We start from the raw sequence: 23,658 nt of genomic DNA, 5'->3' as shown, positions 1-23,658 counted from the left end.
CCTTTTACAGGCTGAGTGAGTGACACAGTCTGCACACAGGTTGGTGACCTTTCAGGGATGTTTGTGGTCTTGGTCTTGTCTTGGCCTGGGAGCACCCTGGTCTTGGTCCTGGTTCGTGCGGTCTTGACTTCAACATTACTCCTTGATTGTCTGATAATCTGTGGCGTTACATACTGTAGAGATGCTAAGAAGCTAGCTTTAGCATCCATTAACAACTGAAGAAATGATCTCCGTTATGTAGCGCTAAGGAGTCAAAGAGACATCATCTTCAGTTAAAACGAACAGTCGTGTTCATTCTGTTAGCCTGTGAAGGGTCATTTCTCTGACTTCACAGCTCAAGCCTCAGACCTTTAATGCAGAGTGTGACGTCAGACATTTTTTTTTTCCACTCAAAGTCTTTAATTGTGTTTCTTTTCTGTTAAGATGGACTTTCAAGACTCAAACCTGGCCAGGCTGCTGTTGGCTGCTGGTCTGCCGAGTCAGATGCATCCCAGGATGAGCTCTGGGAGCAGCTCTAGTCCCTGTACTCCAGCCATGCAGAGAGCTCACCTCAACCAGGTGTCACACCTCGTCATCACACCTAATTCTTGGAAATGTATCGATGTATTGGACTGAGAACTGCTCACTCTCTCTTTCTCAACACACACACACAATAGAGAGAGAGAGAGATGGATGCTACTCTCTATTTTGTGTCTCTTTCTGCAGAAATGTTATACGTCTCAAACAGGGGTTCATGTTTGATACATTTTAAAACATTGCTTACTCTTTTTTTTTTTCTCTTTCTTTCCCAGAATGCAAATCTCCGTTCGAGTCGTGAAGCCCCTCACAGCAGCTCTATGTCCAACATGGCCCTGTCCCCCTTGTCCCCGTTTGGCCCCATTTCCCCTAACGATGATGTATTCTGGGACTCAGTTGAGACGCCGCCGAAGGTGAGCAGCAACTCTCCTAATAGCTGCTGGATTACACGTCAGGCTGCACGCCAGAGAGATAGACTGACTGACATGTATCTAGTTTTTATTTTTTTGGCTGCCATCAAAAGTGGAAATTATCATTATTGTCAAGCCAGGCGCAGGATGTAGCCTGCATCACATTAAGTGTTCGCTTGCACAAGGATTTTTGATCTGGGTTTAAGAATATACATATCACACACACACACACACACACACACACACACACACACGTGGCGTGAGCGAGAGGAGCAGAGGAGGATTCATGGATGTTGTGGCTGCCGTGTCACGCACACTTCTACTGAAACATCTTTTCATCCCCCACACTTTTTGCTCGGGGAGTCATTGATGAAAACCTATTGGCCAAGACAGGTTATCTGAGGGACAAGTTAGCCAATCATAGCCGACCCACCAGGCCGGAGAAGATCAAACAGTTGAAGCACAGTAAAGTCCCTGTGCACTCGTCCAAGAACAGCCACGTTTGTAAAATTGCTGCTCCACCCCTGCCTCCTGGAATGGCCTCATAGAAAGCCTTCATGTCTTCTCTGTGCGCCCCTAACTCTCATCATGCCTTCACTCTGTGAACGTTTCAACAACAATCATCCTCGACGGGAAACCTCGTCGTGTGTCGTCCCCACAACAACCGGCTGACGCCCAGCCACCCACATCAGACTGTGGTTGTGTCTCCAGTGAATAGCAGCTTATTAAAATGATCAACAAACTTGACTTGAGATGTTCACCCTGATGAAGAGCTGTGATGAGAAGCTGCTCTGATTCATTAGAGAAGTGTTATGAAAACATCTCTGTGTCCGTCATCAGCGCTCTCCCAGGGGGTGTTTAAAGAAACAAATCTGCTGTTTTTACCTCCAGAACAACATGCAGAGTTAATGGAACAATAAATGCCTTTCTCTCGGGGGGGGGGGGGGGGCATTATCATGTTGTTTGCTTAACGCTGTAAACAAACAGAAGACCATATGGAGTCTGTAAAGCAGCTAATAACTCACTGTTCTCTCCAGTCATTTCATTTTGACTGAGGCTGCTTGAAACACTGGAAGTGCTTCCTCTGTACACTGAGGACAGCCTTCCTTAGGGAGACATCCTGGACTCTTCTGTCTCTATCTGACTAAAATAATGTTATAATCATAATAATCCACAGAGTGAGTAAAGTAGCTGTCATGTTCTCTGAGTTGTTCCGATGTGCAGACAGAGACTCAACTCGACATCCCTTTTTCTCTTTTTATTATTATTTTCAGGTATGCCTGTCTTTTAAATTATATGTGCTTCCTAATTGTGTAAATCCATTCATGTGTTGTATTATGAAGTTATGTAGAAGAGTTAACACAGGCCTGGTTAGGCCTGTGCGGGAGATCAGTCATATTCAGCAAGATACGGGAGAACCAGGCCGACTGATTCTGACACTGTGAGGGTCTATTTGCTCCCCAGACTGAGCTTCAGACCTTCTCTGCAGGCCGTATTCATCAGGTCACAACAGTTTGTGACTGTAACTTTGATATCGCTCTCATTGTTGTTGTATTACCAGGGAGTTCAGTGGGTCTATGGCTGTCCAAGTGAACAGCAGTAGCTACGTGCACACTACGTGTCGAGACGTTGAGGTCACAGGATGAGGAAGAGAGAGTGACTGTTGGATGAGCTGCTCTCACACTCACTGTAAGGAGGAAGCGTCGTTATAAACAGTGAAAGCTGTATCACCTCTGGCAATCTCCTCCAACAACAATAATAGGACTGAAAAGCCCCCCGACCCCCCCCCCGCGCCACTAAACTCACCATCTGTATGTGGATCCAGTTGAGCTGTGTGAGCTGAAACTCAGCTGAGAGTACAGAGGCGAAGAAGAGTAAGCAGAAGGAAGCTGCACGAGTTTGAGGGTGTGTTTGCACAGGAACACAGTCGGTGCAAAATGCCCTTTGAGTCAGGCGTCAGACAGCGGTCACACTCGTTTGTGCACTTCATGATTCTTTTGGCAGCTCGGATCCACTTTTAGTGGATTTGGCACTGAGAGTTTTTGCACTGGGGATTCAAACAGGTGCTGAAATAGTTGACAAAACACACCACGTTTAGTGTGTGTGTGTGGGTGTGGGTGTGTGTGTGTGTGTTGTGCCACATGCAGGATGTGGGCAACTCGTCAGAAGGATGGGTATTTCCACAGCTCACTTCCTGCTCTGCTGGGTGTGTCTTCCTCTCTGAAACTGGGTCATGTGAATCAGGAGATGAGAGGTCATAAAGTCACCAGCTGCTCGGACCAACTCAGACTTTTTTCTTCCTTTTTTTTTCAACTGAGTTTGAGTGTTGAAACATGAAGTTTATGAAGGCATTGCTTTGCCACCCTTGAACCAGATTTACAGAGCTCCTGTTGAATATGGGAACAAATGTGTTTCTCAGTAATAAACCTCTACCTGTGGATCACTGCAGACTGTATTTCACGTTTGCTCTACAGCCTTGAATGGGATGTAGAAGGTGTTTGAAATGTACAGGAATGCTTGGCTCAACATCAGGTTTTGTAAATCGCCCTCTGAAAAATATCAAAAGTGAAATGTCTGAGCGTTTAGTAACGTTGGGTTTCTGTATCATCCTTCAACTTGAGTCTCATCCTGAACTCCATCTTGTAAATATTCCAGGTTCCGGAGCGCACTACCTCGAAGTTTTACTGCCGAGAGCTGGTGATGGGACACAAGAGGGCAACGTCAAGGTAAGACCCCGACTTCACTGTGTGCACTCCTCATGACCATGTTTGTGTCTTTCTTTGTTTTATAGCCCACTTCTCACTCACTGTTTAAACGCTCAGATCAACTGTTGGCCATGTCCCAAGCTTCAAATGACAAACAGATAATTAACCTGACATCTAGTTTGTTACATGTCAAGAAATATAGCAGCTCAGGAGAGATTTCCTTTTCATTGACTAAATAAAAATCAAATCAGAGCTAAAGAGAGCGAATTTAAATTGTCTCAAGAAACTTTAAAGCAAAATAATAATCATAACCGTTCTTGCACTCTGATCAGAGATAAAAGAGATGACTCAAAAACACTTTTATGAACAGTACTAATATAAAGGAGCTGTATGTGTGAACGCACACGGACTTCACCCAGACGTTCACCCAGACGCAGGACTCCCACAGACAGTCAGAGTGAGCTGATGTGAGAACACAGCAGGATATTATTCCTATAATTCACCTCGAGCGAATAGGAGAGTGTCGTTTATATTCTGTGACTGCTGCATACAGTCTGTGATGGGACGATCTCTTCGCCCATAATGACACGGCTGCATTATGTTTTCTCCTCACCAGTTTTTGTTCTCTGCTCTTTTCTTCATATTTTGAGCGACATGTAGCGTTGACATGAAGGCAGAGATTCTCATGATAGCGTCACACACACAAACACACACACACACACACACACACACGTGGGCAGCCAGGTCAGGAGAATCTCCTCCTGAAGTGTTTTAGATATTTTCAGGAGTGCAGGTGTGAAACAGCTTTACAGGCTCATTTGTATTATTGTGCATATGTGAGTGTGTGTGTGTGTGTGTGTGTGTGTGTGTGTGTGTGTGTGTGTGTGTGTGTGTGTGTGTGTGTGTGTGTGTGTGTGTGTGTGTGTGTGTGTGTGTGTGTGTGTGTGTGTGTGTGTGTGTGTGTGTGTGTGTGTGTGTGTGTGTGTGTGTGTGTGTGTGTGTGGCTATACAATAACAGAACAGCCTCAACACATGACACTTAAAAACAAATGACACACTTCAGTTGTAACAGTGCTGTGAACAGAGTGGTTTGTTCAGCTCCAGTGAACCTCGTTGTTGTTATTGTTGTTTTGTTTTGTTGAAGAACAAACATCTCAGATCAGTTTAACACCGTCCATCTTCGGATCTCTGTTTGTGTGTCTCTGTCTCCCTCTAGTGGCAGTCCGATGTTTGTACCAGATAAGAGTGGAAGACCTGTGGCCCATGAAGTCTCGTCTACAAGCAGCAACCACCCAGGTCAGTGCATCATCACTCAGCAGCGTGCGGAGCCGAGCCCTGTGTTGTTCAAACAGAGAAGCAGACAGGACTCTGAACGGGTTCATTTAGATCACTGCTGTTCTCTGCTACTGCCTTGTTTAAGCTCAGTCCTGGTCGATGTGGACTCATCTTGTTTCTTAGTGGTCGTGTGAACTTTACACATCCCTTAAGTCAGACAACATCAGGAACCCTGTTTTAAGACAAACTAGACATTCGCTGTCTGCAAGCCAGAAGCCAAGCACGCTGTTCTCTTAGCAACACGGACTTTAGAATCAAAAAGACGACAGATTGAATATGTTTAGCATTTCAAAGTTGCCCTCTGTGTGTTGCTGAGAGGAAACAACTTCTGACGCCTCCCACTCATCTTGGCTGCTCTGATCGGACCTCCTCTGTTTTAGCCCAAGATCAAAGATTCTTCTAAAGACTCAAACTGCTTTACTGTGATGAAACAAAAAAGATGCTATCCAACCAATTATGCAACTGGAAGAAAAGAGGCTTTTTTTCCTCAAATCTACGTCCTTGTTGAACACATTTAAGAAAAGATCAGTAGGAGGAGGGGGGGGAACTGGTGCCAACACTGTATTACTCTACCACAGCAACACTCTTTTTACAGCATTTAAATAAACATGTTTACAGCCTGGTACAAAAAACTGAAAAAAGTGGGACAGGTTTACTGGTTGTTTTGGTATTCATAGTTAAGCACATAGCTGACATGACGTGGGCACAATGTTCGTCAGGAGGCTTAGACCCGCCTCGGCTCCAGCTCTCAGCCTGTCGTTCGGTTGAAAGTTAGGCTGAGACATCAGCATGGCCGCTGCTGTCAATGAGCCTCCAGAGGCCCCAACAGGAACAGATGGCTGACATCACTCAGGCTGCTTCCATTCATATGTAAAGGTAGTAACAGAGGTGATACAGAGATGAGTAAGGATCAGCACAGTAAGCAAAGGAGCGCAGCGCTGTGTGTGTGTGTGTGTGTGTGTGTGTGTGTGTGTGTTTAGGAGATCTGCACAGCCATTACACTTCACAACACGCAGGCCAATGGTAGCAGCTCATGACTGTCAACCTCACTGCATGCTTTTTCTCCTTTCCCTTCTTAACGCCGTGTGGATCAATAACAAGAGCTATATAGGAAGTGTTTGAATTATCTGTTTATGTTATAAATGTAGTTTTGAATTAAGGTTGTCCATCTCTCCTTCCACCCACCCACGGACACAAATGTGACACTGTTGCAGAAACAAAATGTCCTCAGGCGTGAATATGGCAGAGCTTGGTTGAGGCTCTCCTGAAAAGAACTTAACTAATATGACCATGGTTTGTTTTAGGTTACTTCAAGCTGGAGAGTCCTCTTCTACAGCCCGTTCGACAGCAACACCGAAGGGCACAAGACAACTTCACCAGCGTGCAATCACAAGTAAGTCAGATATATTCACAGCTTTCAGTTTTATTACATTACACATGTGGAAGGGTCACCACAACTTCTCCTCTGCATCGAATGTGAGTGACCTTGGAGTACGCCCAACACGTCAGTCTTAGTATCATCTTTGTCTGTACCAAACCAAGCTTAAGGTCCTGTTGTCCTCTCTGTGGGATTCTTTCGACTGCGCTCACTCACCTGACCTCATTTACTCAGATTTGTTCTCACGTCCTCCATGCAGGGTGGAAGAGCTGCTCAGGGTCGGCTTAACAAGGCCACAGAGTACTCCTCCTCCAGTGACGAGGTCGGCAGCAGTGATGATGAAGACAGCAGAAGGTGAAATATTTATCTAACTCAGTGATTGTCAGAAAGAAAGAACTCCTGTCAAACGTGACCTGTTTCCAGATGTAGCAGTTATGAATCAGAAAACAATATGTGATAAAAGGTCACATACAAAATACACATTACGTTACCTTGGATTGTCAGACACTCTACAAACCCCCAAATCTCTCTTTTGCCTGCTCCACTTTTCAGTAAATGTGTGCTTAAAGGCCGTGTGGAGAGTTCCCCTTTGTGACATCATAAAGGGCAGTAACCCCTCCTTTTTCAACTAAACAGTAAGGGCTGAAATAGTGGGGTTTATAGTCGATGGTTTGTTGTCGCTCCATAATGTTCTTGTTGAAATCCAAAAAGAATAAATGTTGTGAATGTCAGCTCAGTTCTGACATGTGGACCTGTGTGTGTTTGAAGGCCCGGCTTGTCCAATGGAACGCAGAAATACTTCAGTGGAATCCAAGATGGCATCGTACTGCAGCCTCACAGCAATCTTAACCAGGTGCCCTGAATACACACACACAAACACTCACAGACACACAAACACTTACAGACACACACACACACTCAGAGACACACACACACACACACTCACAGAAACACACTCTCACACACACACACACACACACCGATCCCCAGCTCCTACAGTCACATGTCCGATGTGTCCTTGGTCAAAACACTTCAGCTTCTGCTTTTTGTAAAGTGTCTCGAGAAAACACCTGTTATGAATTGACGCCATAGAAATAAAGGTTGATTGATTGATTGATTGACTTAACCCTGAATTTCTCCCGCTGCGTCAGGTATGAACGTGTATGAATGGGAATAGTTACTTGATGGTCATCAGTGTGTGAATGTGTAGGGGTGATATGCAGTGTAAAAAACAATTTAAGTAGTCAGAAGACTAGAAAACCACTCAAATCCATTTACCATTTTCCACTGTGTTAGTGTGCTGTTAGCAACATACTGGATTAAGTGTCACGCCACGCCCCGTCTGGTTTGAGCTCTGTTCGATGAGCTAGCATCACTATGCAAACGTTTGTCACTAATACAGCTACGTGGTTATTTAAATCCTATTTGGGAGCATGTCAAATATAATTCAGCACCAAGTGTTTACTTTAGTTGACTGGCTGATTGGACAGTCTTACAGCCACAATGCATCTTGGTGCGATTTACTATGAGCGTTTCATATCCAAACCAGCTTTGTGGTTTCAGACACAACCACACGCACTCCTGCTGGTCTGTCTCCATCGTTGTCTTTATCAGCCACATGAATTGTCATCTGCACTGTCAGAGCTAATGGACTGCTGTGATTTCAGGGTAAACTCTTTTCTGACCGGTATACTCATCTACTCCTTGTTGTACAGATTTCTCGGATAGGCTCAGATGAAACCTACCTGCTTCCAGACCTTCTGCAGAAAGCCTCTTCTCCAAGTCCTACCCATAATGCACTGGGCCAGCAGCAAACGCGTGAACTCAACTACTCGCAGTCACCCACAGCCCTTCGATCCAACACATGCCAGGAACTATATGTGAGTTAATAGTATTGGGGAAAATGAATTGCTAAAGATTAGCAGTGGTTAGCGCTCAAAGTGAGGAGGTCCCTGGTTTGAATCCTCGTCGGACAGGAACTTCTCTGTGTGGAGTTTGCATGTTCTCCCTGTGTCTGTGTGTGTCCTCACTGGGTAGTCCTGTTCTCCTCCCACAGTCCAAAGACATGCTCTTTAGCTTAATTGGTGGCTCTAAATGATTTCAGTGTGGCTGGTTGACTGGCGAAAAGTCCAGGGTGTACCCGCCTCTTTGTCCAATGACAGCTGTGATTGGCTCAGTGTCTTTTAATGGAAAAAGTGGTATACTATAGATACTGGATGGATGGATGTGACTAATTGCAACACTTAAATTGACCTCTAGATGGAGATGGTGGCACAAATAATGTGCACAGGTACAAACTGGGACATAGTCTGTCTTAACATGGTTCCAGTTTTCATTAGACATGGACGTCCTGACTCAAACCATGAACAGTGAACTTCAACTCTAAATGTCGGAAATTAAGGGATTCAAAGAGAACAACAGAACAGATGGTGATGCAATCATTCTGTCACTGACCTGTCAAATCTACAGAAGGATGTGTGATATTGTGAGTGGAGGAAAACACAAACTATAAGTAATGGAGTTGGAGTAGCTGCTGATGGGCGTCTCCTTACCAGAAGGTCCGGGGTTCAGTCCCTACAGTAGCTCCTATAGCAACATGTCCAAAGTGTCCTGGACAAGACACTTTACATCTACTGTATTTGCTGCTTTGTCAGTGGCGTATGAATGGGATTAGTTACTTTTTATGGATTCTTTCCTCAGCAGTCTCTACCTTCAGTGTGTGAATGTGTAGGTGTGACCTGCGGTGTAAAAGTGCTTTGAGTAGTCAGAAAACTAGAAAAGTGATAAACAAGCTCCAGTCCATTTATTTATCATGTTCTTGTTTTTATTTGTTGTCAGGCTGTCAGCAGTCCCAAGAGTAAAAACACCTCCTCATCTTCCTCCTTCCTTTCCTTCATTGATCCAAGACTGATCCCCATATCCTCGCCACCGCAAAGTCCAAGTGAGCCCATGTACACACAAACACATACATTCATTCATATAATCACAAATGAAGTACAAAACATTAACTGCGTTCTAACAGATTTGGGTAAATAAAGACTAATGAACACTCCAAGGTTTAAGATGAACTGTATTGTCCCATTGGTAAACTTCACAGTGAAACAACACATCAAAGCGTCTTCATTCATCAGTTAAACACATCATGTGTCATGAATACAACTATACATCTACTCACCTTCAGCTTACTGTAGGTGGTGTTAAGTGCTTTGATAGACTAGGGGACAAAGCCACTTAAAGAATGTATGCCTCTAATGTCATCGCACATGAAGTGTGTACAGTCATCACTTTCAGCCATCCACATGCATCCATACAAGGTTAGAAACAAGTTTTCCTTAGTTTTCGTCAGTGCAGTCTACAGTGTCATTGTCCTCTGTACAGTGAGGCATATTACAAGCACAAAGACAGATACAGATTTATACGCATATTGAAATGTGATCACAAAAACTGATACATGAGCAGCTTTTAGAAGAAGTCAATATTGCACATATACTTACACATTGTAACATTGTCTATGCAGCAGGCAGTAAGGATGAGCCAATCAAAAGGGAGAATCATAGGAAGGGGTCTGTGGTGAATGTGAACCCGACCAACATTCGACCTCAGAGCGACAGTCCCGAGATCCGCAAGTACAAGAAAAAATTCAACACAGAGGTTCTCTGCGCTGGACTCTGGGGTTTGTAGTTCTCCATGTTTTTGGTTTAAATATTAATTCAGAGGACAATTAAGTGTGTGTGTGTGTGTGTGTGTTTTGTGTACATACAAATATGAAAACAGAATAACTTACAAACTTTCAATTTTGTCCATTTGGAATTCCCATCTTTGGGACGCCTTGCACGCTGCATTTATTTTTCCATTAATTGTAAACATGCAGTATAAGGCTTAAGGAGAGTTTCAGCTGTTTATTAAGGAGAGTTTCACCTGTTTATTAAGGAGAGTTTCAGCTGTTTATTAAGGAGAGTTTCACCTGTTTATTAAGGAGAGTTTCAGCTGTTTATTAAGGAGAGTTTCAGCTGTTTATTAAGGAGAGTTTCACCTGTTTATTAAGGAGAGTTTCAGCTGTTTATTAAGGAGAGTTTCACCTCCATAAAGGTACGCTGCTCTCCATACTGGAACCACACGTTAAAAAGAAGACCACCAACTTCCGTTAAGCAGTTGATCCTGTACTAGGTTTGAGTTAGTGGAGTCAGTGTGCAAACATGATTGACATAACATGAAATCATAGTTCTTGTGCCTCCATTTCAGACAAAAAAAACCCGACTCAGGTTGCAATGGCCTTTACTGATAATCTTGGAAACAGGTGAGAGTACGAGGTGTAAGTTGTGTTTTTGTTCTGCAGGTGTGAATCTGTTAGTGGGCACCGAGAACGGCCTGTGGCTTCTGGATCGAAGTGGTCAGGGAAAAGTCTACTCGCTCATCAGTAGGCGAAGGTTTCAACAGATGGACGTGTTGGAAGGACTCAATGTTCTGATTACTATATCAGGTATGTATAGCAAGGACGGTGGCTTTAAACACATGCTGACACATTCACAGTGCCTCTATAGAACACAACACTTCCTTTATTAGCTAGCACAATTTTTACGGACACCCACAGAAGATTTATCAACTCTGATGACTCTTCATGTTCTTTTTTTAATGCATCATATATTTCTGTTTTTATTTTATATAATCTCAATTCAGCCTAACCATGCTTTCCATCCCTCGTTTGTAGGTAAAAAGAACAAGCTCCGGCTCTACTACCTGTCCTGGTTAAGGAATAAAATCTTACACAACGACCCAGAGGTGGAAAAGAGACAGGGCTGGACCTCAGTAGGTGACCTTGAGGGCTGTGTGCACTATAAAGTGGGTAAGTACAACTATATATAACATCTGCTAGACAACACAAATATGAAACCAACAACAAGTAGTTGAGTGTAATGTTCAGAGTCAGAGTCGTAAAAAGGTCACGATGAACTTTGTCTCACAAAGTCAGACATGTCTTTGGCTCTTGGCCCATGCTGCAGCCTTAAAAAGAAAAAACAATCAACAGGAGTGCAAAAAGTAGAAACTAATTAAAGTCTGGTGCCTATCCTGTCACACTACAGGAAACAATGCATTTTAAACCTGTTCAGTCTTCAACAGAGAACTCTCAACATCAGACCACAGAGCAGCTGCTCGGGCTCTGTAGAACATGTGATGGGTCACTGACGACCTTATTGGCTCGCCTCAGTGTTTGCAATGATGTGTGATTTTTAGCTCTCTTCATTTTCCATGCAGTCTGAATCAACCTCTCAGACTGGCTGATAAAAAAAAAAAAAACCTTCTGATGAACACCATGAACTCTCAGACGACGTGAGGAATGTATCCTTTGTAGACTGTGTGTGCTCGGAGCGTTGTCTTTGGATTGCAAAACTGGATTGAATTGGAAAATCTTTATTGTCCCTGAGGGACAATTTGGTTTGCAACAGAGATCCGTACAGACAATACACATCCTAAAAGCAGTACAAGGACATAATCACCTACATATCAAACATAACATGGAAATCATCATGATGGATGTGAGTGAGAAAAGGGACACAAAGAACAACAGTACATAGTAAAAGACCGTCTCGTCCTTCTGATTGGCTCTTATTTTGAAAAATATGGCCAAGCTCATTCAACAGTCTGTCTGCAAAGTTTAACTCCATCTTTGTTCTTCTAACTTCTCTTTGTGCATCTTTGTTTCTTCAGTGCGCTACGATAAGATCAAGTTCTTGGTGATTGCGTTGAAGAATGCTGTGGAGGTGTATGCCTGGGCCCCGAAACCCTACCACAAATTCATGGCATTTAAGGTTAGAAACATCTGTGCTTGTGACTCGTGTTGTATGTTGACATCGAATTTAAAGGTGAGAACTCGAGGCTAAGGGTCCTTTTATTGGCTCCTGGTAGAACCTTTTATTTCTCTCCTGAACCATTTCGACCAGTAAAAACAAAAAAAAACTCCACTGTCATGTTTCTGTTCTGAACACATCTTTGCATATCAGGAAAAATAACCACATTGCATAATAAGGTCAGTCCTGACACATCCAGGCTATCCAGAGATTCGTACACAGATTCTCAGCAGACTCTTGTCCCCATTTCTCTGCGTCCTCTGTGGCCTGAGCTACTTTCTGTTCACATAAAAGACCAGAAATACACCACCTTGTGAACATGATATTGACTCTGTTCTGATGCCTGAAATGTAAACGATGTAGACGATGTCAGTGTCAGTCTTTACTTTGATGACATCTGCTCATACTGACTGAAGTCATTTAGCTGATCTCTATTTGTCTTTGTTTACCCATCCACTCAGTCATTCAGGTCTCTGCCTCAAAAACCCCTGTCCGTTGATCTGACCGTGGAGGAAGGTCAAAGGTTAAAGGTCCTCTACGGCTCCTTGTCTGGTTTCCACGCCATCGACGTCGACTCCGGCACACCTTATGACCTTTACCTCCCGACACATGTAAGAGTCTGTTCATTATTCTCTGATTGTTCACATCTGCCTGTTTTTTCTTTATTGACTGTTTCAAAAAGGCTTTTAAGCTGTTTTAAAATAAAAAGGACTAATAAATGTATAATACGTCTCTCTCCTCTCTGTCCCTCGCTCTCACTCCCTCTTTTCATTCTCTTCCTCTGCTCGGTCAGTGGGCAGGTGGAGCTGACACAGCATGCTGGGACTTTTTGTCAGATGTTGTTTTTATTTATCAGCTGCAGTTTGAATTTTGTTTTAAATGGTGGAAATGAATCATGCACTGAATGAGGCTTCTGTGCATGATTTCATGACGGTGAGGTTGACTTTATTTGGTAGTGGTTCAATCTGTAGGTTTGGAGAGTTTAGGTGCGACCCCTGGATGGGTGACCAGTCAATCTGTCACACGTTCTGCAGGCCTGAAAATCCCTCCACATGTTGAAGCGTTGGGTAAATGTGTGAATGCAAACAGCCAAATCTGTTGGACCTGACGTTTCTCAGATTTGTTACAGCCAGCCCCAAAGTGAAATGTCTATCCACTAACAAGAAGGTTTGTGCAAATGCATTTGTCTCTCTTACTGTGTATCAATCGCCCACATCAGGTACTTTTAACGAGAGAGAAGTGGAATAGTCTCCCCCCCTCCTCTATGTGGGCATGTTTAGCTGAAGCCTCTGGTGAGTCATCTTTCACATTCTGGTTCTGACACGTCAGTTTAAATATGTTAACTTAACAACAACTAGACAAGAGCCTCTGAACATGAGCACATAGATGAGATTACATCTGTGGTGCAGTGGTTTCCTCACAGCGAGGAGGTTCCTGGTTCAAATCCCCATCGGACTTTGCATGCCAGAGAGTGACAGTGACAGTGAGTGTGGATGATTGTCTGTCTCTATATGTCAGCCCTGTGACCCCCCGCCTCTCGCCCAATGACAGCTAAGCTCAGCTCCAACCCTCCGAGACCCCGAACAGGAAAAGCTGTATAGATAATGGATGGATGACATAACCTCTGTTTTTTGTTTTTACTGTATGTCTTTCCTCTCCAGCTGTTAGTCATCCTAACCTCTAAAGCCTTCTGTACCCTCCCTGTCTCATTCATGTTCTTCACACCTGTGTCTGTCTCATCCTCCTGCGTGCTCCCACACTCTGCCCCCCGCCTCTCTAATATGTGCATCCGCCTAAATGCGGTCCAAAAAGTTAGTCCAACATGAAGTGGAGAGATGGTCGTTGAAAAACAGAGACAAGCTCTAAAAATACATCCCTGCTGTCCTCCTTCTCTGGCGATCATTAACTCTCTGTGTCCTGACCTGTTTTTTTTTTTTTTCCCACCCTCACTGCTCCTCTGGTATATTAAGCGAGTGAGCACAGAGCTGCCTCCTACACCCGTGCCTTATGCTGCCACTGCTGCCACCGCTCTCTCTCGTCTTGCTGCTTCTTGATCTTTTCTTGAATATTCAGTCGAGCTTCTCTCTTCCACACAGACAGCTTCAGCACACAGTGCTTCAAGCCCTCACATTTACACGCTCTTTATTGGAGTACTTCTGAGGACACTCGACTATCCTGGACTCTTTTGAGCTGCTATCAAGACTCTGACACGTATTCTTTTACATACAGAGTAAAACGTATTTACTATTTTGACTGATGGAAACGCATTCCCAAAAGGAACACACACAAACACCATGCATCCCTTAACACCGTAAACACACACACACACACGTTTCCTCCATGGTTACCTGCAAACTAACAATGCGCATTCCAAGGCAGAGGATTAAGTTTGCTTTGCGTCTGTGGATGCCTGTTCTGGTGCTCAGGATTGTGGTGGCTCAAACTCTGGTAACGTATGAAAGACGCTTGTATGAAAATAAGTCGTCCTTTTTTGTTATACAGCACTAAACACTGCAGGTGTTTGTGGTAGCTTTATGCTGATGAGGTTTCTTGTTTGTTTGGAGTTAAGCTTGCATAATTCTATGGCAGTGTTTTTAACTAATGAAAACAGAGTTTTTAAAAGCACGGTAATGTTAAAGAAGTAGATACATCCTTTCTTAAACTGTTTGTATTTCTGAAATGGTTTGTAATATGTTCATGACTGGATGTGCATTTCTAAATTGGAAGGATATATATCTGTACTGGTGTGAAGGAGCAACATGTAACTCTGACATCGAGTGTTTAAAATGGGTACTGCATTACAAATTCAAAACATTGGAGAAAGCCATCTCATCCTCCTCTCCAGAGTGGATGCTCACACAGGCTGCCATGTTGTGTTCAATGAAGCTTCAGTGTTTAGCCAGCTCTGCAGCATCAGTCTGTAAACCTTTCTGCGTTCTAACCTCTCTCCATTTTTCAAAAGCATCTCCAATATTATTCCTAGTTTGAGCAGGTTTCTGCTGCTGGAGCTTATTAGAAACATGCAGAGGCTTTTTAGCCGTGTGGGGGGGCCTTCAAACTGTCTACCTTCTCTGGTCCAAACAAATCCAGACCATTCAGGACCAGAATCTAAAGTTAGAAGGAGGAAATACTGGCTGCTGCCTTGATGTCAGAGAAGCCAGCACTTCAACATGTTTCCTGATGTCAGTGCCATGATTTAGAGGACAGTCAAATTATATTACCAATTCACGTGAAATAAAAAAAACAGGAACTCAAGAAAAAAGCATCGATCCAAAGGCTTAGTGCCTTGGCTTGATGTATGTCGTGACCTCGGCCAATGTTTCCTATTGTCGTCACTCCACCGCTGGTCTGTTGTCACATGCTACAGTTTGTCCCTCCATCATCTCCAGGACAAGTGTCTTACCCTGGTTCACTTAATCTACGCCGCCCTGGGACCTGACTTTATATACTTCCATCCAACATAAGAGGGTTCTTTACCCAAAATGACCAGATACCTTTTAGGTTTGCTGTCCATGTATCCTTTGAATCGGTCGAGGTACCCGTCTTGTGGCCTGGTTTGAAGAGTGAAAGAACAGCCCGCAATGTTTGAATAAGGAGAGACTTAATTGAGAATGAATGAACAATTATTTATGTAACAATGTAGGAAATAAATGTGCAAAGTCTTTGAGGATGAGAGTCTATTTACGACTTCATGTTCTCTGAGGAGTCGTGAGGCTGACAGCAGCAGAGGATACCCCCCTATGGAGTCTAGAGCCTGGTGGTGGTTGTGGTGATAGAAGAAAGCAGGATGTGATGAGGAGTGGATCTGAACTCTGCTGAGCTGGAAGGACAAAGTGACTGAAAGCAGCAGGATGATTGGTGGAGAGAGGTCATGGCAGAATCTGATTGGACTACAATTTACAGAGTAAACGCCCCAAATCAGCTGATCACCAGAGCAGGGAGACAGAGGAAGAGAGAGAGAGGCTGAGTGGAATGATGAAAATGAAGAAAGATGTGAGAATAGAACTAGTCTTCCTGCTTGAACTTACACTGAGCTCCATATTAACTGAATGTTGTTGTTTTTAAGTCCTCTCCTCTGATCACTTCCTGTCAGCACCTTTGTGTGTTCAATCAGACTAATGACAGTGTTTCCTCCTCTCTAGATGTTGCACTGATCACCCACGTTCGTCACTTTGGATAAAAGCGTGATTGTAGACTTGTTGTTGTTTCGTCGGAATTCGATTTTTTAAACCAATCAGCTTAAAGACATGTTTTTATTGTCACAGATCCAGGGTTCCATCCATCCCCATGCCATCATCATTTTGCCAAATAGTGCAGGAACAGAGGTTCTCGTGTGCTACGAGGATGAAGGAGTCTACATTGACACATACGGCCGCATCACGAAGGATACAGTCCTGCAGTGGGGGGAAATGCCTGCATCAGTTGGTAAGTTAATCTGTTGAACAGTCTTTGGGCCTGTAAATAAGTACTGAATAGAAATAGTAGAGAAGAGAATATAAAAAATAACTTCATAAAGAAAGTATATCTTTTTGATTTGTAATTAAATGTTTCGTCGTCATAAGAATGTTCAGACATGAGAATAAAAGAACTATTATAATATTCAAAATAAAAGGACTCAATAACTCGCCCGTTTGTACACGTAATGTGTATCGTTGCCAAGGAAACACTGGCTTATGTCAAAACATCATGTTAAGTTTACTTGGATACATCGCCCATAAACATTTTCTCCTCCTCAGGTCGGTTTCACCTGTTGGTATTAGTTCAACGCGTGTTTGTTTTCACCGGGGGAGGGGGGCAGAGTAGCACAGAGAATCACTCCCATGATTCCCCGCGAGCCTCAACGTCATCTTTTGTTATTGTTTTGATTGGGAGCCCCCTGGTGGCAGATTTGACATACTGTGTGTTGAAACGTTTACTGTACAGATAGACTTGAGAGTTTATCAGAGTCACATGAGGCTTCAGATTTCTCATGAGCTCCTCTGGGTTCACATCACCTGCAGCTCTACATGACAGTCCTCGTCTCTGTTCTCTTAGTATTATACGTTTCATTGTTTATGTGCGTCCAATCAGACTTGAAGATGTTTTTTGCACTTCCTGGTTTGTGAATAGAAAGCAGCGTTTTCAGAGTGCATGTTGGAGATGTGCTTAATGAGTAGAAAGACTGCAGACGTGAAAGACAAAGTGCTTTGACTCTCCTGTGTTCACTCTCAGCGTGTCTTCATTTAGAAAATATCTCACAAACTGATTTTATCTCATAGCACTGCACCACTATCACTTTATTATGTGATATCTTCCTACTTGCACATAACTTTATATATATATATATATATTTATTTATTATTTACTGCAGTTTGTTCTGTTTACATATATTTATGTTTACATCTTTAGTCTGATCACTGTCCACTTATACCTTCTTTTGTATTTAACTTTGTCATTTTGTATTTTATCTTTGTACTTGCATCATGACACTTTATTCTTCAGTTGACACTTTTATATTTGGTGAAATGTTTAGATAGCTGCACTGTGATTCATTTACTGCTCCGTGTGCCTTTGAACTGCCCCCGGGGACAAATCAAGTTTTTTTGAATTGAAAAACAGCCTCCGTGTTCGAGCGCTGTGTTCAGTCCAGGAACTGATGACATCATCACCACGGGTGTTATCTGTTTAGAGGGTTGAGATGCATTGTGGTTTGTTGTTACAGTTAAGTGAGAAGTTGAAAAGTGCTATTTTAAAGATCTTTTTGTTTTCTCATAGAAAGATGATCCATGAAGTCAATCACTGTCTCTTCATGTTGTTCAAATCCTGCAGCTGTCACATTAAAGTACTCAGAGTGAGCTGAGTGGGTTCATTCATCCCCTCTCTCTCTCTCTCTCTCTCTCTCTCTCTCTCTCTCTCTCTCTCTCTCTCTCTCCCCCCCCAGCCTACCTTCAGTCGAACCAGGTGATGGGTTGGGGAGAGAAAGCCATAGAGCTGAGGTCAGCCAACACGGGGAACCTGGAGGGAGTCTTCATGCATAAGAAAGCCCAGAAACTGAAATTCCTGTGTGAACGGAACGACAAGGTACGAGTTCAGCTCTCTGTGCCTTTACTTTCTACATCTCAGTGTTGACTGTTGACATGCAGAATCTTTTAGTCTCCATGTCAGCGTTTATATCCTTATTGTGACACCTTAAAACACGATGAAGTGGAAGAAATCCTCTACCTGGACCTTGAGTTCAAAAACATCCTGTGGCTGAAAAACACATGTTGACAGTCACATGACTGATCAGAGTGTGTTTAACTCGTCGGTCCTTCCTGTGTCTTCATGTCATTGCAGGTCTTCTTTGCCTCGGTGCAGTCAGGAGGGAGCAGCCAGATTTACTTCATGACTCTGGGACAGAACTCGCTGTTCAACTGGTAACAAGTGGACCTTAAAGTCCGGGATCAGCTGTCGTGTCTGCCCACCTGGTGAAGCTTCATAACATCTGTGCTGACTCACGTTCATACAACAACGAGCTGACGGCGTACAGGAATCCATTCTTCTGTGGTTCATCATTTCATGGAACACAGATCAGTGTGGGCTTAAACTCAAGCAACATTAAAAACATGCTTCAATGTGCGACGTCCTCAAGAGATACTGGAGTCATCTACTCCTGGATTCATCTGAAAGAGCTGCAGTTCAGCGGCGCTCATCTACCCACAGAACAACTAGCAGTGTCACTGTGTGCAGTGTGACAAATCCTAAGAAGCTGCACCGCGTGGCAAGGAATCACCCTCTCCTTTTGTGTCACATTTATCTGAGTAAGCTCGATTCAGGGGACCCGTCACATCTGCACTCAAGTCTGCTCAGTGAGTTCCCCGTTCAGCCTATTTCTCCTGGATACCGCTCAGCTAACCCACGCACATCTCACTCACTCACTGTCATACTTTAATCTGTGTGTGTCTGATAAATTGATCATTTTTTTAAATGGACCTGAGCTCTTTTCTAGTCTACTGACTACTCAAAGTGCTTTTACACCTCATGTCGCCAATTCACACACTGATGGTTGTGTATGGAAAGAGTCCATCATGCACGTTCACACGCCACTGATGAAGCAGCTGGAGCAACTTTGGGTTAAGTGTCTTGCCCGAGGACACATCAGAGCTGGGTATCGAACCCCCAACCTTTCGGTCGACTGACACCAGCCGCTGCGGTTGCGTTTCCCTCTCTGGTGTTTGGGCTCAGCTTGTCTTCATGTGTTGCTTTGGAAGGACTGAATCCTCCCTGGATAGGCCAAAACTGTTGGGGCGTAAACGTTAGCTTAGCCGAACAGTAACTGTTCGTCATTCCACATTTTGTGTTGTTTTCTTCCATCAGTTTGTCAAACCTCAGCAGTGTTATTTATGAAGACACCAAACAAAGACTTCAACGTCCCTCCCTTCTATGATTGTTTCCATATCGTATCAAGAGACGTATCAAAATCGGTCCAGTCAGGTATGTTTAAATGTCGAATCCTAACCCGAGCTCTAAATTCAACATGCAGTCCAACTTGTAGGCTGATTATAACATGTCTGCTTCACACGTTACGTGCAAGTTACAGAACAATGACTTAAGTCATGAAGTTAGTTTAAAGATGCGGACGTTGGGCCTCGTTCACAAACAGTAACCACTCCTCACACTGCAGTCATACTGTACCTCCACTTCACACCTCATCAAGTGTCTTCTCTGTTAGGACTCCAGTGCTGCACTCACGAACATCCTCAGCGCTCCACAACCTTATTTTTTTTGCTTCCAGCATGTTTTCCCGTGTAACTGCGCTCATGCCCTTTTATGGGCGTTAGTGGGCGGTTACCTATGATAATTAGTAACAACATGCACTCACTTTCAACTCACGAACACAAGGAGATAGGAGCTCAGCTGATTTAAGAAGCCGTCATAGAGTCTTCTTTGAACTCCTTATAAAGAATAAAGAAAACAAGATTTTGGTGAATGAGGCCCATTCCTCCGAGGATCCTTACTGTGCAATCACTGCACCCATCACTGTCATTTTATCCTGACAGTTTGGTAGCAGTTTACAGGAAAGCATAACACAGTCACGGATTTAAAAAAACAAACATTTTTTTGCATCTTATTTTGTATGTTGTGAGACATTTCATAGGACACGTTGTTTTATAATCGTTAAGCCATCTTCATGTATGTGTACAGAATAATAAGGATTTAAGGGTTCACCCAGTGACAGCTGGGATCAGTATGGATGGATGGATCATAACATTGTCAGTGTTAATAATAGTACTAGTGTTCACATTCTACAGCAAAAATGTATGCTTCAGAATGCAAAGGGTTAATACATTGAAAACATCCATATACACTCAACAAAAATATAAACGCAACACTTTTGTTTTTGCTCCCATTTGTCATGAGATGGACTCAAAGATCTAAAATTCATTCCAGATACACAATATTACCATTTCTCTCAAACATTGTTCATAAATCTGTCTAAATGTGTGATAGTGAGCACTTTTGCTTTGCTGAGACAATCCATCCCACCTCACAGGTGTGCCACATCAAGATGCTCATCAGACACCATGATTAGTGCATAGGTGTACCTTAGACTGTCCACAATAAAAGGCCACCCTGAAATGTGCAGTTTTTGCTTTATTGAGGGTCTGGGGACTCAGAACCAGTCAGTATCTGGTGTGACCACCATTTGCCTCATGCAGTGCAACACATCTTCTTCGCATAGAGTTTATCAGATTGTCAATTGTGGCCTGTGGAATGTTGGTCCACTCCTCTTCAATGGCTGTGCGAAGTTGCTGGATATTAGTGGGAACTGGTACGCGCTGTCGTATACGCCGGTCAAGCACATCCCAAACATGCTCAATGGGTGACATGTCCGGTGAGTATGCTGGCCATGCAAGAACTGGGACATTTTCAGCTTCCAAGAATTGTGTACAGATCCTTGCAACATGGGGCCGTGCATTATCTTGCTGAAACATGAGGTGATGTTCATGGATGTATGGCACAACAATGGGCCTCAGGATCTCATCACGGTATCTCTGTGCATTCAAAATGCCATCAATAAAATGCACCTGTGTTCTTCGTCCATAACAGATGCCTGCCCATACCATAACCCCACCACCACCATGGGCCACTCGATCCACAACATTGACATCAGCAAAGCGCTCACCCACACGACGCCACACACGCTGTCTGCCATCTGCCCTGAACAATGTAAACCGAGATTCATCCGTGAAGAGAACACCTCTCCAACGTGCCAGACGCCATCGAATGTGAGCATTTGCCCACTCAAGTCTGTTACGGCGACGATCTGGAGTCAGGTTAAGACCCCGATGAGGACGACGAGCATGCAGTTGAGCTTCCCTGAGACGGTTTCTGACAGTTTGTGCAGAAATTCTTTGGTTATGCAAACCAATTGTTTCAGCAGCTGTCTGAGTAGCTGGTCTCAGACGATCTTGGAGGTGAACCTGCTGGATGTGGAGGTCCTGGGCTGGTGTGGTTACACGTGGTCTGCGGTTGTGAGGCCGGTTGGATGTACTGCCATATTCTCTGAAACGCCTTTGGAGACGGCTTATGGTGGAGAAATGAGCATTCAATGCCCGAGCAACAGATCTGGTTGACATTCCTGCTGTCAGCATGCCAATTGCACGCTCCCTCAATGCTTGCGCCATCTGTGGCATTTTGCTGTGAGACAAAACTGCACATTTCAGGGTGGCCTTTTATTGTGGACAGTCTAAGGTACACCTATGCACTAATCATGGTGTCTGATGAGCATCTTGATGTGGCACACCTGTGAGGTGGGATGGATTGTCTCAGCAAAGCAAAAGTGCTCACTATCACACATTTAGACAGATTTATGAACAATGTTTGAGAGAAATGGTAATATTGTGTATCTGGAATGAATTTTAGATCTTTGAGTCCATCTCATGACAAATGGGAGCAAAAACAAAAGTGTTGCGTTTATATTTTTGTTGAGTATATATATATATATATCTCCAAATGTGAATTTTCAATGTTTCTCATTTTGATCCTTCAGATTGAACTCAAACATTCTGACGCTCATCTACATATCAGCTTTTTCATATTTCCTTTTGAATGTTGGACCTCTCAGAATCTGTGACACTCTGAGCGTTAGTTTTTATGACACACTTCCAGCTGGTTCTGTGAAAATATTTAAGACTGGAAAATGTTTTTATTTGATCATAACTGTCTCATCGAAAAGTTGCTTTCAAATGTTCTCAGTGTTTTTTCCGTCCCCCATGTTCCCCGGGTCCTGCAGTGCAAAGGAACATATGTTCATTTCAAATGCAGCTTCGAGATAGAAACTCATCCGTAGTCAAGAAAATCGAGAGTGTAGGTTTTAGAGGTTGAAAAATGAGCTGTAGCTAATGCTGCATTCAGGTGCTGGGAGGGGGTCAAAAAGTTGATGTGCAATACGTCAATTAATAAAAAGTGTGTGAACATTGACCGAACATATTTTGCCCCCCATGTGATGGCTAATGTCAAGGCGGTTAGTCGGGCACTTTTATGTGTTAGAAACTCATTTTTCCGAGGAGTCCGACAGCACATGAAGGCAGCATTAGTTCAACATGGCTGTGCATGTTGTGGCAACATCTGGTTGGATTATTATTGAAAGAATAAACGAGTCAAATCAGCAGATCACCAGAGCAGGGAGAGTTAGAGTGGGAGGGGCTAAGAAGAAAAGTGAATGAACGTGTGAGAGGATTTAAAGCTCAGCTCCATGTGCCGAGGTCTGAAGCTTTTATTTGAGTCGATGTTCTTCCACATGAAAGAAGTTCATCGAACATTTCCCTGTGCTATCTTCCAGATAACATGACGTCTGTCGGCATTGTTTTAAATCCTGGTGTATGACTCTGCTCCCTGCTAACCAGGATTAGCTCGCTGTTGATATATTAGCCATCTAAAGAGATGAATGGAAAGAGAAAATGTTTGTTGCTCATTAGCACAAACTTCTCTGTCTTCTGGGCTCCTGTGTTGAGCAGTTCAGTGTGGCAGTAACCAGAGAGATCAGTGCGCTTCCACCTACAGTACACCTTCCCCATGATGATGGATTCTGTTTCAGGCCAGCAGTGACTCACGTCTCCATCTCTTTATCTCTCAATCAGTCCACACGTCTCTCCTCCCTTCATTCCCTCTGCTCTTTTAACATCTTAGCATCTTGGCTTACTGTTTAAAGGATCTCTAGTCACTCTCATTGTCATGGATCTGTATTCATGTTTCCTCTCGTGTCTGAGCTGCTGCTCTGTTAGACATATCATTGTTGCATCAAATAATCTGCGTGATTTAGCGTTTTCAGAATACACCCACCCCTGATCCTCTCCCGCTGGTGAAGTGACATTTAGCAAAATGCAGAGACAGAACTGTAGGGATGACGGTAAAACACAAACTAAAGCAGTTAAATCAGTGAAGTGATTTTAGTCCGTTACAGAGCTTCAATATTGATTAAAAGTTCAGGTGCTGTAGAGATAATA

At 43.5% G+C, this 23,658-nt stretch overlaps 1 protein-coding gene across 3 annotated transcripts in view; it reads left to right on the top strand.

Moving 5' to 3' along the window:
• Positions 1 to 20,262, top strand: part of LOC306829860 (mitogen-activated protein kinase kinase kinase kinase 4) — a 50,843-nt gene extending 30,581 nt beyond the window's left edge. For all 3 annotated transcript variants that reach the window (XM_079353054.1, XM_079353055.1, XM_079353053.1), the window contains 17 exons: positions 424 to 558; positions 792 to 929; positions 3,582 to 3,652; positions 4,848 to 4,927; positions 6,271 to 6,359; positions 6,604 to 6,698; positions 7,113 to 7,197; positions 8,060 to 8,224; positions 9,183 to 9,285; positions 9,862 to 10,017; positions 10,681 to 10,824; positions 11,053 to 11,187; positions 12,051 to 12,151; positions 12,652 to 12,801; positions 16,456 to 16,615; positions 18,111 to 18,250; positions 18,506 to 20,262. In XM_079353054.1, coding sequence (XP_079209180.1) covers positions 424 to 558; positions 792 to 929; positions 3,582 to 3,652; positions 4,848 to 4,927; positions 6,271 to 6,359; positions 6,604 to 6,698; positions 7,113 to 7,197; positions 8,060 to 8,224; positions 9,183 to 9,285; positions 9,862 to 10,017; positions 10,681 to 10,824; positions 11,053 to 11,187; positions 12,051 to 12,151; positions 12,652 to 12,801; positions 16,456 to 16,615; positions 18,111 to 18,250; positions 18,506 to 18,589 — 2,031 coding nt within the window. In that variant the 3' untranslated portion in view covers positions 18,590 to 20,262. The remainder of the gene's footprint in view (positions 1 to 423; positions 559 to 791; positions 930 to 3,581; positions 3,653 to 4,847; positions 4,928 to 6,270; positions 6,360 to 6,603; positions 6,699 to 7,112; positions 7,198 to 8,059; positions 8,225 to 9,182; positions 9,286 to 9,861; positions 10,018 to 10,680; positions 10,825 to 11,052; positions 11,188 to 12,050; positions 12,152 to 12,651; positions 12,802 to 16,455; positions 16,616 to 18,110; positions 18,251 to 18,505) is intronic.
• Positions 20,263 to 23,658: the final 3,396 nt, after the last annotated feature.

This window comes from Symphodus melops (assembly GCF_947650265.1).
Source record: "Symphodus melops genome assembly, chromosome: 9".
In the NCBI taxonomy this organism is placed as follows: domain Eukaryota; kingdom Metazoa; phylum Chordata; class Actinopteri; order Labriformes; family Labridae; genus Symphodus; species Symphodus melops.
Note: the sequence above shows the minus strand (reverse complement) of the source record. Positions and strands in the feature narration are given on the sequence as shown.